Genomic DNA, 20,112 nt, shown 5'->3' on the forward strand with positions numbered 1-20,112 from the left:
ACCCTAAATGAACATTGTTTACAAGTGTCTTCTGAATTATAATTCGTCTCAGATTACCTAAACAGTTCTACAGCAAGCCTATCACTGTTTAATATATATTGTAAGCTTGTTATAACAATTCATTTCACAGTTATGTTTCAAGTGCATTGTTTGTAGAGAATAAATGAAAAGGGATAATGAAGATTAAGAACTGCATTTAAGGCCAAAACTGTGTCATCATTCCACAAATGAATTTCAACTTCAATATTTTGCCCCTGATATCAATAGGCATCGTGCACACAGGGAGAGCAGAACACAGGAGACCAAATCCACCATACAGTTTGGAGAATGCCATTTTAAATGTATAAGCCTGGCAAGACAGGAAAGCCAGAAAGGGACCCGGGTGTCATTATAGACAACTCAATAAAGACTTAAGTAAAATCCTGCTCATACTGACATCAAGGTCTATACTCCCAGAGCCTTCAGTGACTAGGAAGACTGGGTCCTAAATCAGAATCTGCTTATACAAGACTCCGATATCAGTAAAGAAAATAAAACTAACTTTCTAAAGTTAGCCTTTGTGAGTCATTTATCATAGGACCTTCAAATCGTAATGTGATACTACATCAGCTTGGGTCTTTCGTTCAGTTCATGGGACCGTGACAAGTTCAGTTATACAGTTCATTCTATCATTCAGACCTTAGGAGGGAATGTTGCTGTTATTTTTCAAAGCCTTAGTGCTATAAAAACTTACAGTTCCGAGATCAACAATGAAACAGTCTCCTTTGTTGAAACTGGCCCAGCTGAGAGGAACTTCTGTAGCTCTCACTACCCTCCGGCCCTTAATATGCAGAAGCCTCTGTGCACTCAAGTCGTTAGTGACTACGTGTTTAAATCCGGATGCAACACCACCTGCCTAAATATAAAAAACAAATATGGAAACTTTGATTAAGTTTGGTTTGCTTTCTACAGCAGCATTGAGAAACCAGACATCGGACACGTACAAAATGAGAGATATGTGGCATGCTGCTTGGGATTACCAACACTGACTGCAGCCCAGAAAAAAAGAGACAATGGGTCAGAACAACCCCTGCACTTCTGTGAACAGAGGGGATGCAGTTGTAATTCAGATACACCAGTGTGTGGAACTACCACAGAAGGGATGGGTATCAGTATCATTACATCCCTTCCCTGTTCCTAAGGGGACCCTCTGAATGCGGGAAGCAGAGAATGGCACTGGCTGCTCCCTCCATCACTATTCCCCACAACCATGTGAGGAAAACCAGCATAATGCTGACCCAGACTGTCTGGGCAGAACCCAAGAGGGGAGCCCATAGGGGCTAGGAGGAAGTATGGAGGCATAAGGCCTCTGCACAGATGACTAGAGATGGGCAAAACTCCCCCCTAGCAGGTGAAAAAAAAATGCAGATTTGGAAACACTAAAATGATCTGAGAGTTCATGCTGGTTTTGCTCAATTGTTTCAAAAGAAATCTAAAATTTTTTTTTAAAAGTTGAAACAAAACATTTGAATTTTTTTTATTCAAAAAAAAGTTTGGTTCAAAATTTCCTTTAATTTCATTTTTTTAAAAAATCAAATGTTAAAAAATGGTCAAAATCATAACATTCTGATTTTGTCAAAATAAAACATTTTGTTCGACACAATACAAACCAACCATATTTTATTTGAAAAAATTCATTTTCAGTTTGACCGAAATGATTTCCCACCGCTGATTTTACAGAATTGTCTGCACGCCAAAAAAGCCATTACTGACACTGCTCTACAAATGACCCTACCCTCCTCCGTTCTCAAGAGATGTCCTGGTTTCAAGATGCTGTTCTGTGTGGGAAGGAGAGACAATTCCAAGGTAATTCTGTGAGTAATCTCCTTGTCCCTGAAGTGGATGATTACCACCTAGGAAGCAATCTGACCCAGTGTGCTGCCCACACCAGGAAAATCTAAAACACTGGTTTGAGCTTTCGTGAGTTTAAATGTATTCCCTTGGGGCTAGACTGACTTGGCCTATGTGCCTGCACAGGGGAATAAGCACTTGAGACCCCTAACAAGGGGCCCCATCTACTCCCTTCCTCAAGCAAATGGTCAAGGAGAAGTGGGGAATGAGTGCAACTTGGGTTCCGGCTCCTCTGCTCAATAGCCACTGTACCTGAGCCAGCACAGACTGGGGGTAGTATCTGACTGGATAGGTCAGAACAGTAGCAAATTGCTAATCTCCAGTTCAAGGAAGAAGCAAAATAAGAATTATGACTGAGTTACGAGTCGTGAGGCTACTCCTGGAGCTGTGTAGTTCACACAACACCCCTTGCTCAGGGTTGTGCCTAAAGGCACAGACTATTTATTTCTCAGCAAGCAGCAGTTGAATTAACAAAACAATATTCTTAATGCCCAGAGATGTTTCCATCCCTCCAAATGACTAATTAGCTACTGCTGCCCAGGAGAATTTCTGTAGCAGCTGTTATGACAACCTACTGCAGGCAACACCACAGATAAGAAGTTATTGCTGTTGGAAGCACTACATCTGGAAATGAGGTAGACACTGGTGCTGGTTGGAATTTTCAACTTTTTGAAATTTCAATGAAAGTTTCATGAAAGATGCTTGCTGTTTTTCAGCCAGCTCTACTACACATACAAAACTCCAATGTAACAGGAGTGGGCAAAGCCCTCCATACAAGATGGAAACCAAACTTTTTGAAGCAAAAGCCAAAGGAGGTTCTGGGAATCTTCCACGTTTTTCTTTTTTATATACCTCCAAACACTGGATTCTGTACGAGGCCAAAAGCAGAGGTGCCTGAAACCAGTGAGGCAGGGGTCATTCCTCTCGTATTGACAGCTTACCCAGAAGCAGAAAGTACCAAGAATCGCAAGACTGCAGGCTCGCATGCGGTTTAACAGCCCAGTTTTGCAATCTTAAGAAGTTGCGAGCTTATTTGAACAGAACCATTGGTTCCCCTATCACAAGCAGGCATGTGAAGTAGTGGACGGAGACACCCTTTTTGTGAGCTGGGACACCCTTAGACAGAGACCTTCAAATATTTTCATGTGCTCCATGAAACATTGTTTCATGCCTACTTTTTATTGCGCAGATTCTGCCACTCTTATGTCAAGCAATACCTTACGCTGAGAATATTCCCACTGAAATAAATGCTACTTGCAGAGAAAGGTACTAGTCTACATGAGTAACCTTGGTAGAATGTAATCCTATATAATTACCACAGGCAAAGATGGTTCTTTTGTTTTCTTTTTAATACCAGTAAAAGTTGTCAAGAAATTGTGTTGTGATTTTTTTCAAAAGTTCTAATAGTCATTAATTGTGTTAATATGGTTACTTTGTATTAAAGCTAAGTAGAAAGCAGAACGTATCCCAGAATCCAACAAAGATATGTTTTGACCTTTTTGGGCGGGAAGGAGGGGAGTTGTGTTTGGGCATCCGAAGAAGTGAGGTTTTTACTCACGAAAGCTTATGCCCAAATAAATCTGTTAGTCTTTAAGGTGCCACCAGACTCCTTGTTATTTTCCTAGCTGACTGCTTACCTTGTACTTAATCCCTCCTTTGAAATATCCAACAAAGTCAGTAGACTCGTGTCCTTGAATTTCTCTACTCTGCACAGGTTTCCCACCTAGATAGTCATCCATCTGAACAGTGAAGATTGCTGCAGCTGTGCTTTCGTCCTGGCTGCATTCTTTTCCTGAAAGAAGATAAAATATTACCCTTACTGAGCAAGTCATCCTAGCGTAGTAAGATGGGTAGCCTAGATTTTTGTTTTGCAAATTGTTTTTCCTGACCCAATAATCAGATGTGTGATGATATTCTGAGGCTACATTCAGCAGAATAATGGCCTGTCTATATTCTGAGAAAATGCACCCATCCGGTCCTCCTTTGGACCCTTTCAGCAAAAACACGGACACCCTTCAGGACTATTTCATAGCCACTTGCAGTACTGGCTTTCTACAGAAACAGGAAGTAAAAGTGTCTAAACAGTACCTTTCTCAATCTTCTTGAGTAACATTCTAGTTTAATGAGACAAATTCAAGCCTGAAAAATGGCTCTGAAAGCTACTTCTGGCTTTCCAAAGTGACTTGTTTTGAGCGTGAACATGGAAAACCCTTGGGAGGGCCAGGGAGCAGAAAATAGTTACCTGGGGCAATATTTGAGGAGGGAGGAGGATACCAAGTTTGCTAAATGCACTGCTTCCTTTTACACTGAGTTTGGTGTGTTATCTTTTCAGAGAATAGCGCACAACAAGTCTTACCAGAAATATGTGACCACATTTATGGTCAAGGCTCATTTTAGTCTACTATTGCATGCTTTGTAAAAAACCCTTTCTAGCCTGATTAGACTCTCTCTACAGTCCAAGAAACTCAGGTTGCACATGTTTAGTAAGATAGGTGTTTAAGTTTAATTCTCTGGAAAGGCACCAGTAGTCACCGGTCTCATCAGAGAGGGCTTTTATTCCATTATTGGCAGTGCTTGTGCCTGGTTTCTGGCACTGAGGTGAAGCAGTGTTCAGAAATTCTGAAGCAATCACATAAGGGGCATGTTTGTTGTTTTTTTAAATGGAAAACGTGTGCTTTCAGCTGAGTCATCAATAGCAGAGAACCACTGAACTCGGCTGTTGCCTTGCTGCTAGCTGACTGAACACCTGGCTGAAAAGAGACCCTGGCAGCTCTGGTCAGCACTGCTGACCAGGCCACTAAAAGTCCAGTTGGCCACAGCGACCGGCTCTGCATGGCTCCCGGAAGTGGCTGGCATGTCCCGCTGTCTCCTATGCACAGGGCAGCCAGGAGGGCTCCACATGCTGCCCCTGCCTGTGGCGCAGGCACTGCCCCGAGTGCTGGCTCCTCAGCTCACATTGGCTGGAAACCCCCTGCCCCAGCCCTGAGCCCCCTCCCGCACCCAAACCCCCTCCCAGAGCCCACACCCCACACCCCCTCCAGCACCCCAACCCCAGCCCTGAGCTCCCTTCCGCACGCAAACTTCCTCCTGGAGCCCACACCCCAACCCGCTGCCCTAGCCCTGAGCCCCCACTGCACTCTGAACCCCTTAGCCCCAGCCCAGATGCCCCTTCTGCACCCCAAACCCCTGATCCCCGGTGTTACATTGCATTCCATACTATTTGATAGTTGCTTTCAACTACCTGAAAGGGGATTCCACAGAGGATGGATCTAGACGGTTCTCAGTGGTACCAGATGACAGAACAAGGAGTAATGGTCTCAAGTTGCAGTGGGGGAGGTTTAGGTTGGATATTAGGAAAAACTTTTTCACTAGGAGGGTGGTGAAGCACTGGAATGCGTTTCCTAGAGAGGTGGTGGAATCTCCTTCCTTAGAGGTTTTTAAGGTCAGGCTTTGAGCAGGGGGTTGGACTAGATGACCTCCTGAGGTCCCTTACAACCCTAATATTCTATGATTCTATGATTTTATGAAAATATACTAATGAGTATGAATATAATGTAACTGGAATATGCTTCATGCAAAAGGTCTCTTGTAAGGTATCATTACAAATCTTATAATCTACTGAGTGTAGTCATCCTATTTGTATAAATGTATCATTCTTGTATCTGAAAGTAGAAATATGAAATACAACTCTGAGGTCCTATTATAATTTTGCAAAGTGTGGGCCATTAATGGTGGTTTGGAATCTTGATGGCTCCCATCAACTAGGACAATTCATTGTAAATAGCTCTGTTTACTTGCAAGCCTTCCTGTGAGTCAGGCTGGGAAGAATGAAGGCTTGGGGTCTCACAGGATATGTGACCATGTCACCTAGTACTGAAATCCATCTTAAACCTGGTGCTTTTCCATTTAGGAGGGGTGGGGACCCAAAGAGAAAAGATTCCCGCCTTGTGCCAAAGCTATATGGGGGGTGGAATAGAACAAAGAGGGCTGCAGTCATGAGAAATCCCCTAGCTACCACCTGAGCTGGAACAAGGACTGTACCAGGGGAAAGGATTGGGCCCAGACTAGAAAGGAGTCTAGTCTGTGAAAGAAGCTTATTAGAACATCTGAGGGTGAGATTTCATCTATAATCAGTTTCTTACTGTATTAGGCTTAGATTTACGTGTTTTTGTTTTATTTTGCTTGGTAATTTACTTTGTTTTGTCTGTTATTACTTGGAATCACTTAAATCCTACTAGTTATACTTAATAAAATCACTTTTTGCTTATTAATTAACCTAGAGTAAGTAATTAATTCGTGGGGGAGCAAACAGCTGTGCATCTCTATCAGTGTTATAGAGGGCGGACAATTTATGAGTTTACCCTGTACAAGTTTTATACAGAATAAAACAGATTTATCTGGGGTTTGGACCCCATTGGGAACTGGGTATCTGGGTGCTAGAGACAAGAGCACTTCTTAAGCTATTTTCAGTGATGTCTGCAGCTTTTGGGGGATGTGGTTCAGACCTGGGTCTGTGTTTGCAACAGGCTAGTGTCTCAGCCTCAACAAGACAGGGTACTGAAGTCCCAAGCTGGCAGGGAAAACGGGCTCGGAGGTAGTCTCAGCACATCAGGTGGCAGTCCCAAGGTGGTTTCTGTGACCGAACCCGTCACACCCGGCCCCACCCCAGAGTCCGTATCCCCAGCCAGAGCTCACAACCCTATGCCCCAGCCCGGAGCCCCCTCCCACACCCTGGAGCCCCCTCATTTCTGGCCTCACCCCAGAGCCAGTACGCCTCCCACACCCCAACTCCCTCCTCCAGCCTGGAGTCCCCTCCCGCGTCCCAAATCTGCATCCCCGGCCCCACTCCAGAGCTCGCACCCCCAGCCGGAGCCCTCACCTCCTCCCTCACACTAACCCTCTGCCCCAGCCTGGTGAAAATGAGTGAGTGAGGGTGGGGGAGAGTGAGCGACGGAGAGAGGGGGGGATGGAGTGAGTGAACACAGGGCCTCGGAGAAGGGGCAGGGCAGGGCAAGGGGTGTTCGGTTTTCTGCAGTCAGAAAGTTGGCAACCCTAGGTGGGTGAGAAGTGACAAAACTAAGACTTTACTTCAGCACCAGGCTCCAGACAGTCTATGCCAAGAGACCTTTCAGGGATTGCATGGAGAGAAAAAGATGGAGGAAGAGATGAAGCTCCAGCCAAGTGTCATCTCACAGGAGGCCAGACAACTGTCCTCCCCACCTGCATGTACTGGGAGAGGGCAAGGAGAAGCAGAGAAAGGGGACTACATTCCATAAGGATGGCCACTTAACTAGCCCCTCCTATCAATATGCATCCTGCCTTGCTTTGCAGATTTAGAGAATGCTTGTAGGACTCAAGTGGGAGAGAAGAACTGCTGGAGCTGCTTTTGAAATGGAGAAAATCCTGGTTCTCAGGGAATCAAAGGGAGGAGTAATAACTTATGCAGAATCCTCTGGAGGGTGGAATCATATAGCTGCCTGACTTTATAGAAGCAGCTTTAGATCAGACAAAGCCAGCAAGCAGACAGTTTGAAGGAACCATGCCAGCCCAGAGGAAAGAGAGAATCCATCAATGGGGTTTCCCCGCTTTTTGAGAGCGGAACAGACCAGCAGAATCCTGACAATCTGATCCCAACGAGCAGAGCTCCATTAATTTCCAGGTACTAGACCAGCAAGTGGAAAGTTGTAAACTGGGTACCCCAGCACAAAAGCCAAGGCCAGGACAGTTAACTCCATAAGCAATATAGGCACAGGCAGACTGGTGTTGACACACTTTCATATAAATCACTGAGCTTTTAAAAATTAATTTATGGACATTCATAGCATGTAATTATACCATAGGTCCAGGGTCCAAGGAAATAGGCCCTGAAATATTGTTATAGATAAGAGTCTATTTCTATACCTAGTCTTGCAATAAAATTGTTATAATAAATGTAATATTGTTTAAGATATCAGGTAAATTCAGCCTGGCGTACACAGCTCAAACTCAATTGAAGCTAGTTGGCCTGATTCCACACTCATACACATATGTATGCCAGGAATGGCTCCATTAAAGCAAGTGCGAGCAAGAAGACAATCAGGCCCAGAGGATTTACCTCAGGGCTGATTCTGGCTCATCCATTTTTGTGTAGATAATTCAACTCTGGGAAAACAAAATGGCCTCTAGAACTAAACCTTGAAAAACCAGAGGCCATGGCAATCTTGGTAAAGATGTACTTGTGGCACCTTAGAGACTAACAAATTTATTAGAGCATAAGCTTTCGTAGGCTACAGCCCACTTCTTCGGATGCATATCCGGATATACATCCGAAGAAGTGGGCTGTAGCCTACGAAAGCTTATGCTCTAATAAATTTGTTAGTCACTAAGGTGCCACAAGTACTCCTGTTCTTTTTGCGGATACAGACTAACACAGCTGCTACTCTGAAACTTGGTAAAGATGGTCTCAAGGAGAGTGCCATCCTGGTAACAGATGACTAGTATTCCAGATAACTAAGAACCCAGAATATTAAAACTATAAAGTCATGAAATCCTCTCATTAGCATTGCTGGTAGGCAACGGGGGGAGGCCTACCACAGAAACCACATACAAACGGCAAGTCTCATGATCTCAGCAACCAGTAGAGATTTTCCATGAGATAGAAGGGTGATGATCTAAGAGAGATGTCTGGCTAGCATGCAAGGGCTTTAACTATGTCCTAATGGGGCATGGTTTGATGGCTAATCCCTAAAACAGACTCCGCCTATGCTGCCCATAGTAGCAAGCACAAGCTGTAACCATGACCACAAGCCAACTGGTGCTTGTGTAACCCACACACCTCCTGGGTGTGGTGTTCTGTCCCATCCAGTGGCACTAAGACCACTTAGAGAGAGATTAATGAGTTTGCTCTACAGCCTTAGCTAATAGTCAGTTGGCCTTTAGCTCATGTGGTAGAGGCTCATGTACTAAGCGTCAGAGGTCCCCAGTTCAATCCTGCCCAACAATCATCAGGGTGTGTCAGTGTTACACTTACTGAAAGGAGCACTAAGTTGGGCAACAGTGACATCCTACCCAGAACCAAAAATATTCTTTATACACTGGCAAGCATCTTTGCTCCACTTTTCCATTGCTTCACAGGCTCTTGGGTTAACAGACTGGAATTGATCTTTTACTACTGCATTGGCTTGAAGCCTTCACAACTGCAGAGCAAAGACAGCTAGGAAAAGTGAGAAAAAAAAAACACAAATGCCAAAAACAAACTAGAAGTTTGTGGTGGTCTGTTAAGACTCATAGGGAACCAAGAATAAACCATGTTAACATGGTGTGACTACAGTCATGTTTTTAGAGTGCACAAGGCTTACGTTTTTCTAAGGCACAAGAGGCATAGGGTAGGGTTAGGTCAATTACATAATGCTGGAATTTTCCTCTCCTAGAATTGTATTGTGACAGCAATACCACATGTCTCTAAATTGGATTACACTTTTGTTTAGACAGAATATTTGAATGGTGGAGAGACGATCCTTTCAGAACATTGCAGTCAAACCAAAACCTATCTGATGCCGGAATTAGGATCAGTCATGTGGATTCCAAGATATGAAATCCTAAGGGACCTCTATGGCCAGAGACATTTAGTGTGCTTGTTGAGTAGAGCCTGTATACTGTAAATGCCACAACGTTATTATTTAGTTCCTTCTTTCTGAAAGCCTACTCTTTTGTAAGAGTACATCCGACACTGGTGAAAAGAGAGAACAAAGCACAATCTTGTTAATAGCTTGAGGGATGGAAAAGTTATGAACTAAACACCATGCTTTAAAAAAAAAAACCACTAATACAAATAAGCCAAGGTTTTTTGTTTGTTTTTAAAGTAGAACCTAGAGGCCTCAGCCAAGATCCAGACCCTTTGTGAACTGTACAAAGATAATAAAGTGACAGTCCCTGCCCCAAAGCACTTTTCATCTAGACAGACAAGATGGACAAAAGGAAATATTACTCCCATTTTACAGATAGGGAACAAAACTGCAGAGATTAAAGCTATGATCCTGTAAACCACTTAAGTATGTGCTTAACTTTAAGCATGTAAGTAGTCCCATTAACTATTCTTTGATGGCTTAGGACCTGGAGGTATGTTTACACAGCCTGCAGCAGCTGGCCTCTCAGCCCGGGTCAGCAGATTTGGGCTCGGGCTATAAATAACTGTAGATGTTGTAGCTTGGACTGGAGCTCGGGCTCTGAAGCCTTGGGAGGTGGGTGGGCTCCAGAGCTCCTGCTCCAGCGTGAGTCGCAACATAAAAGAACTATCTACACAGGTATTTTCTGTGAAGTAGCATGAGCTGGAGTCTGTCAACCCAATCTGGGATGCTCGCTGCCACAGGCAGTGTAAACGTAGCCTGCATGACTTGATCAATGTCATACAAGAAGTCCGTGACAGAGCCAGGAGCTGAACTAAAATCTCCTGGATCCCAGTCCAGGATATGCCCCACAACACCATCCTTCAGTTGCTACTAGTTTCAGGTCATTCAATTTTCTCATTCAGGGCTTTAAACACAGGTGTGCATTCCACTATATTTGGCCAGGACATCATCACAGATGTAATCCTATCAACAGGCCTTAGTATTCCCCTATATTAATCAACATTAAAAAAGAAGACCATCATTTTTCTGTGAAGGACAAATAGTTTGGCTGTATCTCAGATCTACTAATTGTGGCAGTACAGTTAGTTTAAACCCACAACGCTCCACTGGTTGCACATACTTGTTTGCCTTTTGCTATTTTGTTAGTCCCCAAATCACTATAAATTAGATATTTTGTTGAGAGATGATATTGCTATTGTGAAAAATTACCAGAAACAATAGCTGTATTCAAACAATAACTTTAGTGAAACAGAATGTCTGTCAATGTTTCTTCATTAAACCAGTCTAGCTCTTAATAAAGCTAAGTGGCTGCACATATGGATCTCAATTTTAAACACACTGAAATTTAATCACATATAAGATTATGCTTAGAATAAATCCTGAAGTGCACCAGATTAAGAAATAAAAATCAAATCCTGCTACTCCAGCATATTAAGGTCATAAAGAACTTAACTTTCAGTAAGTGAAATGATAAAAGGATTTGACATCTGAGCTTTGAAAACTGTGCCAGAAGATTAAACTTAGACAAAATATTTTGGAATAACAAGATATCTGGCATTTGAATTTTCATGGGCAGCCAAGTTGCAAAAGTGCAATAAAAAAAAGCAAGCTCATTGAATTTTAGAGCTTTATTTACATATTTAGGGAAAGAAACATTTAACCATTTCAGAGATTTATGATAATGGAAAGTTTAAGAACTTGCCAAAGAGAGTTAATAAACATCGGGTCTATCTGCATCACCATTATGTGATTCAAGACAGACCCTGAAACAAAGGTAAGACTTAAGGGGGAAAAAAAAGAAAGAAAAAAAAAGTTCTTTTGATTGTAATGGGAGTTAGGCACCTAAATATTTCTGAGGATCTGTAAAAAGCGACAAAGAGTCCTGTGGCACCGTATAGACTAACAGACGTATTGGAGCATAAACTTGTCGCATGCGTCTGACGAAGTGGGTATTCAACCACGAAAGCTTATGCTCCAATACATCTGTTAGTCTATAAGGTGCCACAGGACTCTTTGTCGCTTTTTACAGATCCAAACTAACACGGCTACCCCTCTGATATTTGAGGATCTGGGAATTTGTGACATAGGCTGACTATAGTACAGACCTTACAGTGACACGGCTGTACCCCGTGTAGGCACTCTATGCTGACAGGAGAGAGCTCTCCTGCTGGCATAATTAAATCACCCCTAATGAGTGGCGGTAGCTATGGCTGTGGGAGAGTGTCTCCCACTGACGTAGCGCTGTCCACACCGACACTTTTGTCAGTGAAATTTATGTCGGTAGGGGCATGTTTTTTTTCACACCTCTGACCAACAAAAGTTTTACGGACAAAAGTGCTCGTGTACACATAAGAGTGGGGTTCACAAAAGTGCCTTAGCAGCACAAGTCTCACTGATACTTAGGCACTTTTGAAAATCCCACCATAAGTTTAAGAGAACCTGGTGCTGCATTCCTGGTGCATTGAAAATGTTGGTATCAATGGGAGTTTTGAGAGTACAGTGATCACAGGGCTAAGTCCAGAATTGGCTGCAAGATTTAGCAATTCTTTACCTTCTATTAGTGCCAGTGACATTCATTGACCAGATGCAAGTAACACAAGCGTGCCAGGAATCAGATGCACCATAAATGACACTAACACACTGAACAACATATATGGCTGGGAGGGTGAAAATGTCCAATCCCTAAACAGAAACAATTATTACTGTTAGGGAATTTATTTCCATTTTATTATTATTTCTGGTTTTGTGTTTTTGGGGGGCGTTGTTGTTTTTTGTTCATTTGGGTTTTTTTAAAAATCCTTAATTATAAGAGGACGAGATAATATCATTTATTCTGGACTGTCCTCCACACCCAAGTTGTGACAAAGTCAGGCTGGGTAGCTGCAAGAGAGTGGTCCTTATTGTGTTCCAGGTAAAGGGTGGGTATGTTAGCCCTAGAATGATAAAGGCTATTTTTCCTATAATCTCAGAAAGGGCTACAGCAGGTCAATTAGGGACACCTGGGCCAATGAAGGGCTGCCCCAGACCTTTAAAAACCCTTCCTCTGGTGAGAGAATGAGGAAAGACAAGCTGCTGCCAGGCTAGGGGCTGCAGGAAGATAGGCTATTGTAGGGTGAGAAGCTGCTCTCCTCCCTACAGGGTCAACAACCCAAAACTGAGTGCCTGTTTAGGGAAGGACTGACACCCTGTGGCCAACAAGGCAACACTCCCCCAGTGAGGAGGCAGGGAAAGGTATCCTCCCCCTTTGTTTTGTGATTGTAAATTGGTTTCTTTTGTTTGGAGGAGGAGCACTCCTTGGGCCTGCCCCAGGCCTACCTTGAAAATATTGATCAGTAAATACGGAGGGGGAAGACAAAACACTGTCCAGAATGGGACTGATTTACCCCAGGCCCTGCCACTGCCAGAGGACGAAGTGCTAAGTCCAGCGAGACAGAGGAAGTCCCTTGCCACACAATTGAGTAGCCTGAGAGATGCAAACTCCTCTTTCCATTGTTAATAGAAACCCCGGAGAAGATTGTTTCAATTTACCGTAATTCACTGTTCCTTAAGCACTGAAGGCAGAGGGTTCAGTTCTGCTCTCCTCGAAGTCAAAGGGAGTTTTGCTGCTGACTTTAATGAGAGGTGACGTAGGGCCCAAACTGCCTACCATTTTCAAATACGTTTTGGGGTTTTAGCAGTATCCCTTCCACTGGTGTGAAGGGGAGCTGCACTTGCTCACTGTTCTGAAAGACATACCTACACAAATGTTTTTGTTGAAGGCTTTGCCCAATAAAGGAAAGCAAGTTCAGTGCATCACAGGCCATTTCAGCTCTAGCATATTATTTCTTTGGCTTTGCCAGATGACAATTTACTTACAGGACCACAAAGATAATTTTACAAGTGCAGAGACCTTATTCATAACCACCTCTAGAAACATTTCTACCAACCACCAACTAAATCACAATAATGGAAACTCCTCAGACACCTGAAAACCAAGAATATTAAACCTTAGATATTAAAGGTTGGCTTTTATTCAAAAAAACTGATCAAGGGAGCCATTTGCTCATTAAGTGTGCAAGCCCACAATTTTAAGATAAGTTAGTGTCAGGTTAACCAGGTTATTTTTGTTGCTTTATTATACTGACAGATACATTCTATTAGCTCTAATAAGCAAGCATAATGTGCATATTTACTACATGGGTAGCATATTTTTAAAAAGGGAATGTGAATCTAACCAGAGATATTTTACTGAAGAACACCATCCACACCAACACAGCTTGAAAGATGCAGCTCAAGTAACTCACATATAGAGTTATTTCTGTCTGCTTCTGCCATACACACCCATCCTTTTGTACACTAGTAGCCTTTTCTACTTGCAATATCCCATTAATTTGCCTATAATATGGGGGGACTCTCAAAGGCAAAAATGGCATTAAGTGCCAAACTGCCATTGAAAGTCAAGGAATTTAAGCACTGAAGATCTCCCTCAAGGTCTTCTGTTGCTACTAAAACAGACTTTGTTTAGTTATACTTCAAGAGAACATTTCCTGTTGTCAAGAAACTCAAAATAGCTAATGGGGGGGAGGGGGGAGGTTAAAACCTAACTACACACTGCTGTCCAATGTTCATTTGCATAAATGAAGTAGACCTACACCATTTGAAGTCATCTAAAGCATAAGAGTGTCAGCACACTTGTTAGGGGCAAGCTTTTACAAGAACTGTAACATGTATTTGTGTTAAGTGTTAATTTGTTTTCCATTTTAATAGAAAATAAAAATTTCTCCACACTCTTGTCACAGCATCGTCACAATGCAGACAGTATTTGTTTCCTACATTTGTTGGAAGTTTGACAAACAGAACACAAATGGTTAGTTTTTAGAATGTCAATTCTTATTTAGATTGTAAGCCCTAAGGCAGAAAGAACTTTTTCTCCATCTTTAACTGTAAAGTGCCTACTACACTTTGGCCACCCTATCAATGATAAAGTACCGATAATACAAAATACAGAGTTAACTGGTAAAGGTGCTAATTACCACACTCTGCTAACAACCTCTAGTGCCTGAAGCCAAGTGAATAGATCTGCCAAAATGCACTCCCATCTAACTAGAGCAGGGTAAATATTTTTGGAAAATAGTACGTTTGCCAAAAAATGCATTTTGGGGGGACACTAAAACTATTTGTGAATTTGGGTCAAATTCAGAAAACAGTTACAGCACAAAAAAAAAAAAAGATTTTTTTTTTAAATTGGCAATGTTGAAACATTTTGTTTGTCTCAAATAACATTTGTTCAGTTTTTCATTTTGGGAGATAAAACAAAACAAAAACAAATAAACAATGCAGGTTTGGTTAAGAAGAAAGCAATTTTTTTTAACTGAAAAATCTATTATTCATTCAGCTTTTCTTATAACACTTCTGGCACTGACACCTGTTGTTCAGTACCCCAAGCAGACAACACTTCTCATTTCTGATTGGATAAGAGTTACCCAGGGTGAGCCCAATATGATCTCCACAAACATCTGAAGGTGAATAGCCCGAACTCCACCACTTTGCTCTGGAATTTCCTCCCAAGGAGTCACACAGATCCAACATATCCAAAATACCAGTTAATAAATCGGTATTTTTTGGTCTCATATGCAATCATTGCATTTAGAATCCATGGGAAACGAAGCTTCAAACACAAAATTGTTATTAATTCTTGGTATTAAAATTGATTTTACTTGTCTGCATTTAGCTATGTGTCTGTGTGAATTCAGAGAAAACTTGTGGGAAACACTGCAAAACTTTTCATTCAGCTGCACAAGTAACTGGGAAAGCTAGATGACCTTTTGGTGGCCAAGATGGGAAAGTCTCAATACCCTGAACACACAAAAAACATGTCTTCATCCCAGCATCCTCATTCTAAACACTTTACTGGAAGAGGGTGTAGATGGAATTGACAGACATGAATCCCAGCAGTTCCACTTGCTATAGGAAGAAATTGTGCTTGGATTGCAGATATGCTAAAATGGAGAGTGGGAAGAGTCTGGGTTAAAGATAGATCTAGTCACATCCTGTTGATTTTGCACCCAAGCTTCTCCAAATTGTACTATTAAAATAGAAACCAAGTCTAGTGGCTCTACTACAAATAATTCTAGACCTCCACACATCTCAGTGCAGCAGCACTGCAAAACCCCAGACCCTGCATCCGTGAAGAAAACCTGTCCACACTGAAGTTGAAGGCAAAACTCCCATTGACTTCAATGGGTCCAAGATTTCACTCCTGGATATAGCTAGATCCAACCAACTTTTGACCTCATCACCCCTCTTCTCTCCCAGCCACATCCCAAGGTATACTCCGTGAATAGTAAACTCCTCTTTCGCTAAAGCAATCTGGATCCCAACGTATGCAGGCACAAGAGCCCCACAACAAGCCGGAGTTGGCACTAACTTGATCCTGTTTGTTTTTGGTCCCCATTCCACTGCTTAAGTAGAAAGAACAGGAGTACTTGTGGCACCTTAGAGACTAACAAATTTATTAGAGCATAAGCTTTCGTGGACTACAGCCCACTTCTTCATATGCATCTGAAGAAGTGGGCTGTAGTCCACTAAAGCTTATGCTCTAATAAATTTGTTAGTCTCTAAGGTGCCACAAGTACTCCTGTTCTTTTTACGGATACAGACTAACACGGCTGCTACTCTGAAACCTGCTTAAGTAGAGAAGCTGTTTAGCTTCTCCAGTTCCACCGTAACAATTTAGACTTTGTTTTGCTACAAACACAACCACTTGAGATCATCTGGCATGTCGAGCCTGCTAAATTTTGGCTACAAACCTAGAAAGTGTATTATCGAAATAGCCAGCAAGTGCTACTTCTACTGCTTCACCAACACAAAAGCTGCACCCCAAGACATCCCGGTACAAGAACTGCATAGCCCCTCATTTGGTACCGGTTTCCTGCTGGATCCGGCTAGTTTTTGGCAGCACGCCCGCTTTCCCCCCTTTCAGCATCAAGCGAAGTACAAATGCCACTTCTCCCCGTCTACTTTTTGTAAGCATGTTTCTTGGCGTCTCCTGGGGTCTTCGCAACTGAGCGCTCCCGGGACATTTAAATGCCCTGCAGCTCTCAGATCGTGGGCGAGACTGACAGAAAAGGCGGTCCGCGTATCAGGACAGGAACAGGGACGAGCCCTCTTCCAGTGCCCGATCTCCCCCACCTCCTTACCCAGCCAGTAGTGCAGCTTGTAGAAGGTGGCGTTGCTCTTCTTCAGGGTGTGGAGCACCAGGTACGCATCCCCCACGTAGAAATTGCCGTGCAAGTTCTCAGGCACCGGCACCAGGTCCAGCTTCTCGATCCTCCAGATCTGCAGGCCATTCTTCTGGCCAGCGTTGGCAAACTCCTTGTGGTACAGCTCGGGGGGCATGGTCCGGCAGGGGCGAGAGAGAGAGAAGCGGAAGGGACGCCGCGCTGGATCCAAGTAACTCAGAAAAAGTCCAAGTCCAACTCCGCTCCTGACTCTGAGCCGCAGCGGCCGGGCCAGGCAGCTTTATAAAGCGAACCCGATTGGCCCAGATGCACTCAAGGGGCGGGGCCTGGGACTCCGCTTGCTGCCTCCCCGCTGGGGCTGGGAGTCGGTCGGCAGCCGGCCGGGGGAGCTCCCGTGCGGCGCCTCCAGAGACCGGGGCCACTTGCCCGCGCCTGCGGTTAGTGCTGGTCAAAGGCTGCTTGTGCTGGAGAACAGGAGAGTCTTTGAGGAGCGAGTCTTCGGCCAGTCTCCAGGGCCTGACGCTGACCCTGCTCTCGCTTGCAGCCCAATCAAAGCCTATAAAGCCCTAGTGTGATACTGAGCACACCTTCGGGGTCATTCGCGGGTAATTTTGTACCTGGCATTTCTGTTAAATAATGACTCCATCCCATGAAAAACAACGGGGGTGTCACGTTATTCAAGAACCCGGAGATGAATCTTTCAGGCCTTTTGCTCCTATTACAGGGAGCAGTAAAGACTTGGTTTTTCTCAGGAGTGCCTAGTTAGGGGCAAAGAAAGGACCATGAAAGCCCAGTAACCCACTAAGTTACAAAGCCAAGATGTAAGGCAGGTAATTGGCATGGCACTCAGAGCTGTGTATAGACACTTCTTTATTCTGAATCAAAAGAAAATAAATAAAAAAAGAAGCCAGGAAAGCAAAATACAACTGACTCATGAATCATAGGTGTCATGCTGCTCTATTTGCCTGTATCATTATATCACATCAGGATTGGTTTTGTGAGCAACTCTTATCTGAGTGCATAGAGTTCTTATAGCTTTCTCTTGTTGTAGGGCTGTATTTCCTCAGGATGTGTACATGCATCCCTGGAAGGCAGCTCACATCTATCTTTCCCCATAATTTTACTTTGCTTGTTCTGGAGCAAAGAAACCCAAGAAAAAAAAATAGACTACTTCCTGTCCAGGACAGTTCCTATACCGTACCTTTTCTTCCTTCAGAGGTTTAAGATGTTGTATTTGTGTGATGAGGAACACACGTAATCACAATATAGTCTGTGGTGGTGAACTCTTTTTTTTCCGGAGGTGAGGGAAGCGAACAGGAAAACCATAGACAACTACCCGTTAGCATGGAGGAAACACTGCAGGGACTAACTGAAGTGAATCTTTTTTTTTTTTTTTCCCCTCCAGACAACTCACAGGAGTACTAATAGCGACATCCTTGGTGAGCATAGTCACCCACACAAAAAACTACAGCACTCCGTATACATACATAAGACCCCCGCCCCCTGCTCTGTAGGCAACATAATCACTCAGCCATCATGGGTGCTCTCACCTGTGCTGCGGTGACGCTCAGCATGACAGGTGTCTTTGGTGACTGATTCAACATGAATCCCAGCTGAGACAGAAGCACTGTCCCCTCCAAAGATCAGCTTCGGCAAGTTTGGGGTGTCAGAGACTAGAGGCAGTATCGATGATGAATCAATAGTTGGCTCTAGAGTAGGCACATCTGAAGTCTCCTCTGGAGCAATGTTGCTTGGTGGTGACGTTCTCAACTGATCAACGCGGCAACACCAAACTTTTCCTTATATGAGATGGGTCCAGTGACCTCAATGATTGTTGAAGGAATCCACCTTGGTCTAGCTTTGTAACCTTTAGCGAATACACGTCCTTTTGGTGTGAAGGAACGCAGGGTAGATGATGACAGGGAGGAATCCAAAGCCTGTTCCTGTTTGTGTTGCAATTCCTCAGATAGGTTGGTGTTGAGACAGTCCAGGCATGTCTTAAGCCATTGTCCCTGCTGGGCTAACTGTGGTAGTCAGGCAAGGAGTGACATGCTGAGTGAAGAGGAACCAGGCAAGCCTTGTTGTCGGGCTCTGCCTCTGCTATTCAGACCTAGTGGTAGGAGCGTGGATCACAGCTAGGCGTAGGATTGGTCCTGGGCCAGCAGTGGTCCTGGAACCGAGATCCAAGGACAGACCAGGGACAAAACTGAGATCAGAGCCTGTAGCCAAACCAGAATCAGAACTGTAGCCAGAATCCAGGTGCAGGCCAGAGGTCGAAACCAGGTGATCAGAGTCCAAAGACAAGCCAAACTGATATCAAAGATGGAGCCCAGATAGATGCCAAGGGTCAAAACCAGATAGTCAGAGTCTGAGGGTTTGGGGCGGATCAGGAGGCAGATGCGAGGCTGAAACGAGGCTAGTGCAGGGCAAGGACAATGCTGGGACAGGGCTCAGGCAAAGCAGGGTGGGGGTCATAAATGACTCATGCCTCCCACATGGGGGCACAATCTAAAGGGGAGGACATGTGAACCCCATGTGTCTCCTCTGCCTAGTGACTTACCCTCCCTGCACCCAGCCCAGGCCACCACACTCTCCCTGCCCCATGTTACTTTTTGGGTGATAAGGATGGGATACTGTTGAAGATTAAGGCAAGAAGCAGAGTTCTGGAACCATATCCAGCAGCAAATCATGATCTAGAACAACCAGCAAGCATTCGAGTTTGAAGGCCGCCTTTTTAGAATCTGAACCAATGTTGTTCACCTGTAACTTGAAATGGGTATGTTAGGCCACGTTGAGGACTTTGATGTAAATCACCCTGAACCACGGGATTCTTATTAAGGAAGATTTTATTATCTTGAAGCAAATAAGATCAACTACCCCAAACAGAAACAGGTCCTTCTGTTGACAGTCTGCAGGACCAAAACATTTGACATTATACGATCGTTCGTTGAACCTGCTTTGCCCAAGGATCAAGACATGCAATGAAATTGTAGCATTGCTGAAGGCACATTTCTCTTCTATGCCATCTGTCATTGTTCAGAGATGTCAATTACATAAACAAAATCAGCATTGCTCCCTATGTTGCCGACCAGCGTCACAGCACCAAACATTGTAACTTTGGTAATCTTCTCAATGACATGCTGTGAGATGGCCTTGTCTGTGGAGTTCACAACAAAGCACTTCAATGCTGTCTCCATGCTGACTTGAATTTGAAATTTTTCATAGCAACTAATGTGAACACTGTCCACCACAGTCAGAAAGATGATCATCGTCAACAAATTCATTGCAACAATGGGAATTCAAACACATCAATGTTCTCAGACAAGATTAACCATCCCAATATTTTATCAGGCTCCGGGGCTGGAGCACCCACAGAAAAAAAAAGTGGATGCTCA

General features: G+C 43.7%; 1 protein-coding gene across 1 annotated transcript in view; it reads right to left on the reverse strand.

Annotated features, from left to right (window-relative positions):
* SCIN (scinderin) overlaps positions 1-16,953 on the reverse strand; it is a 100,930-nt gene extending 83,977 nt beyond the window's left edge. Inside the window, exons 1-3 of the mRNA XM_054020308.1 lie at positions 16,676-16,953; positions 3,528-3,682; positions 734-895 (exon numbers count right to left, since the gene is read on the reverse strand). Of these exons, the coding sequence (XP_053876283.1) occupies positions 734-895; positions 3,528-3,682; positions 16,676-16,874 (516 nt within the window). The 5' untranslated portion in view covers positions 16,875-16,953. The remainder of the gene's footprint in view (positions 1-733; positions 896-3,527; positions 3,683-16,675) is intronic.
* Between the last annotated feature and the right edge of the window lie 3,159 nt (positions 16,954-20,112).

The sequence above is a fragment of the Malaclemys terrapin genome, chromosome 2 (genome assembly GCF_027887155.1).
Source record: "Malaclemys terrapin pileata isolate rMalTer1 chromosome 2, rMalTer1.hap1, whole genome shotgun sequence".
Lineage (NCBI taxonomy): Eukaryota > Metazoa > Chordata > Testudines > Emydidae > Malaclemys > Malaclemys terrapin.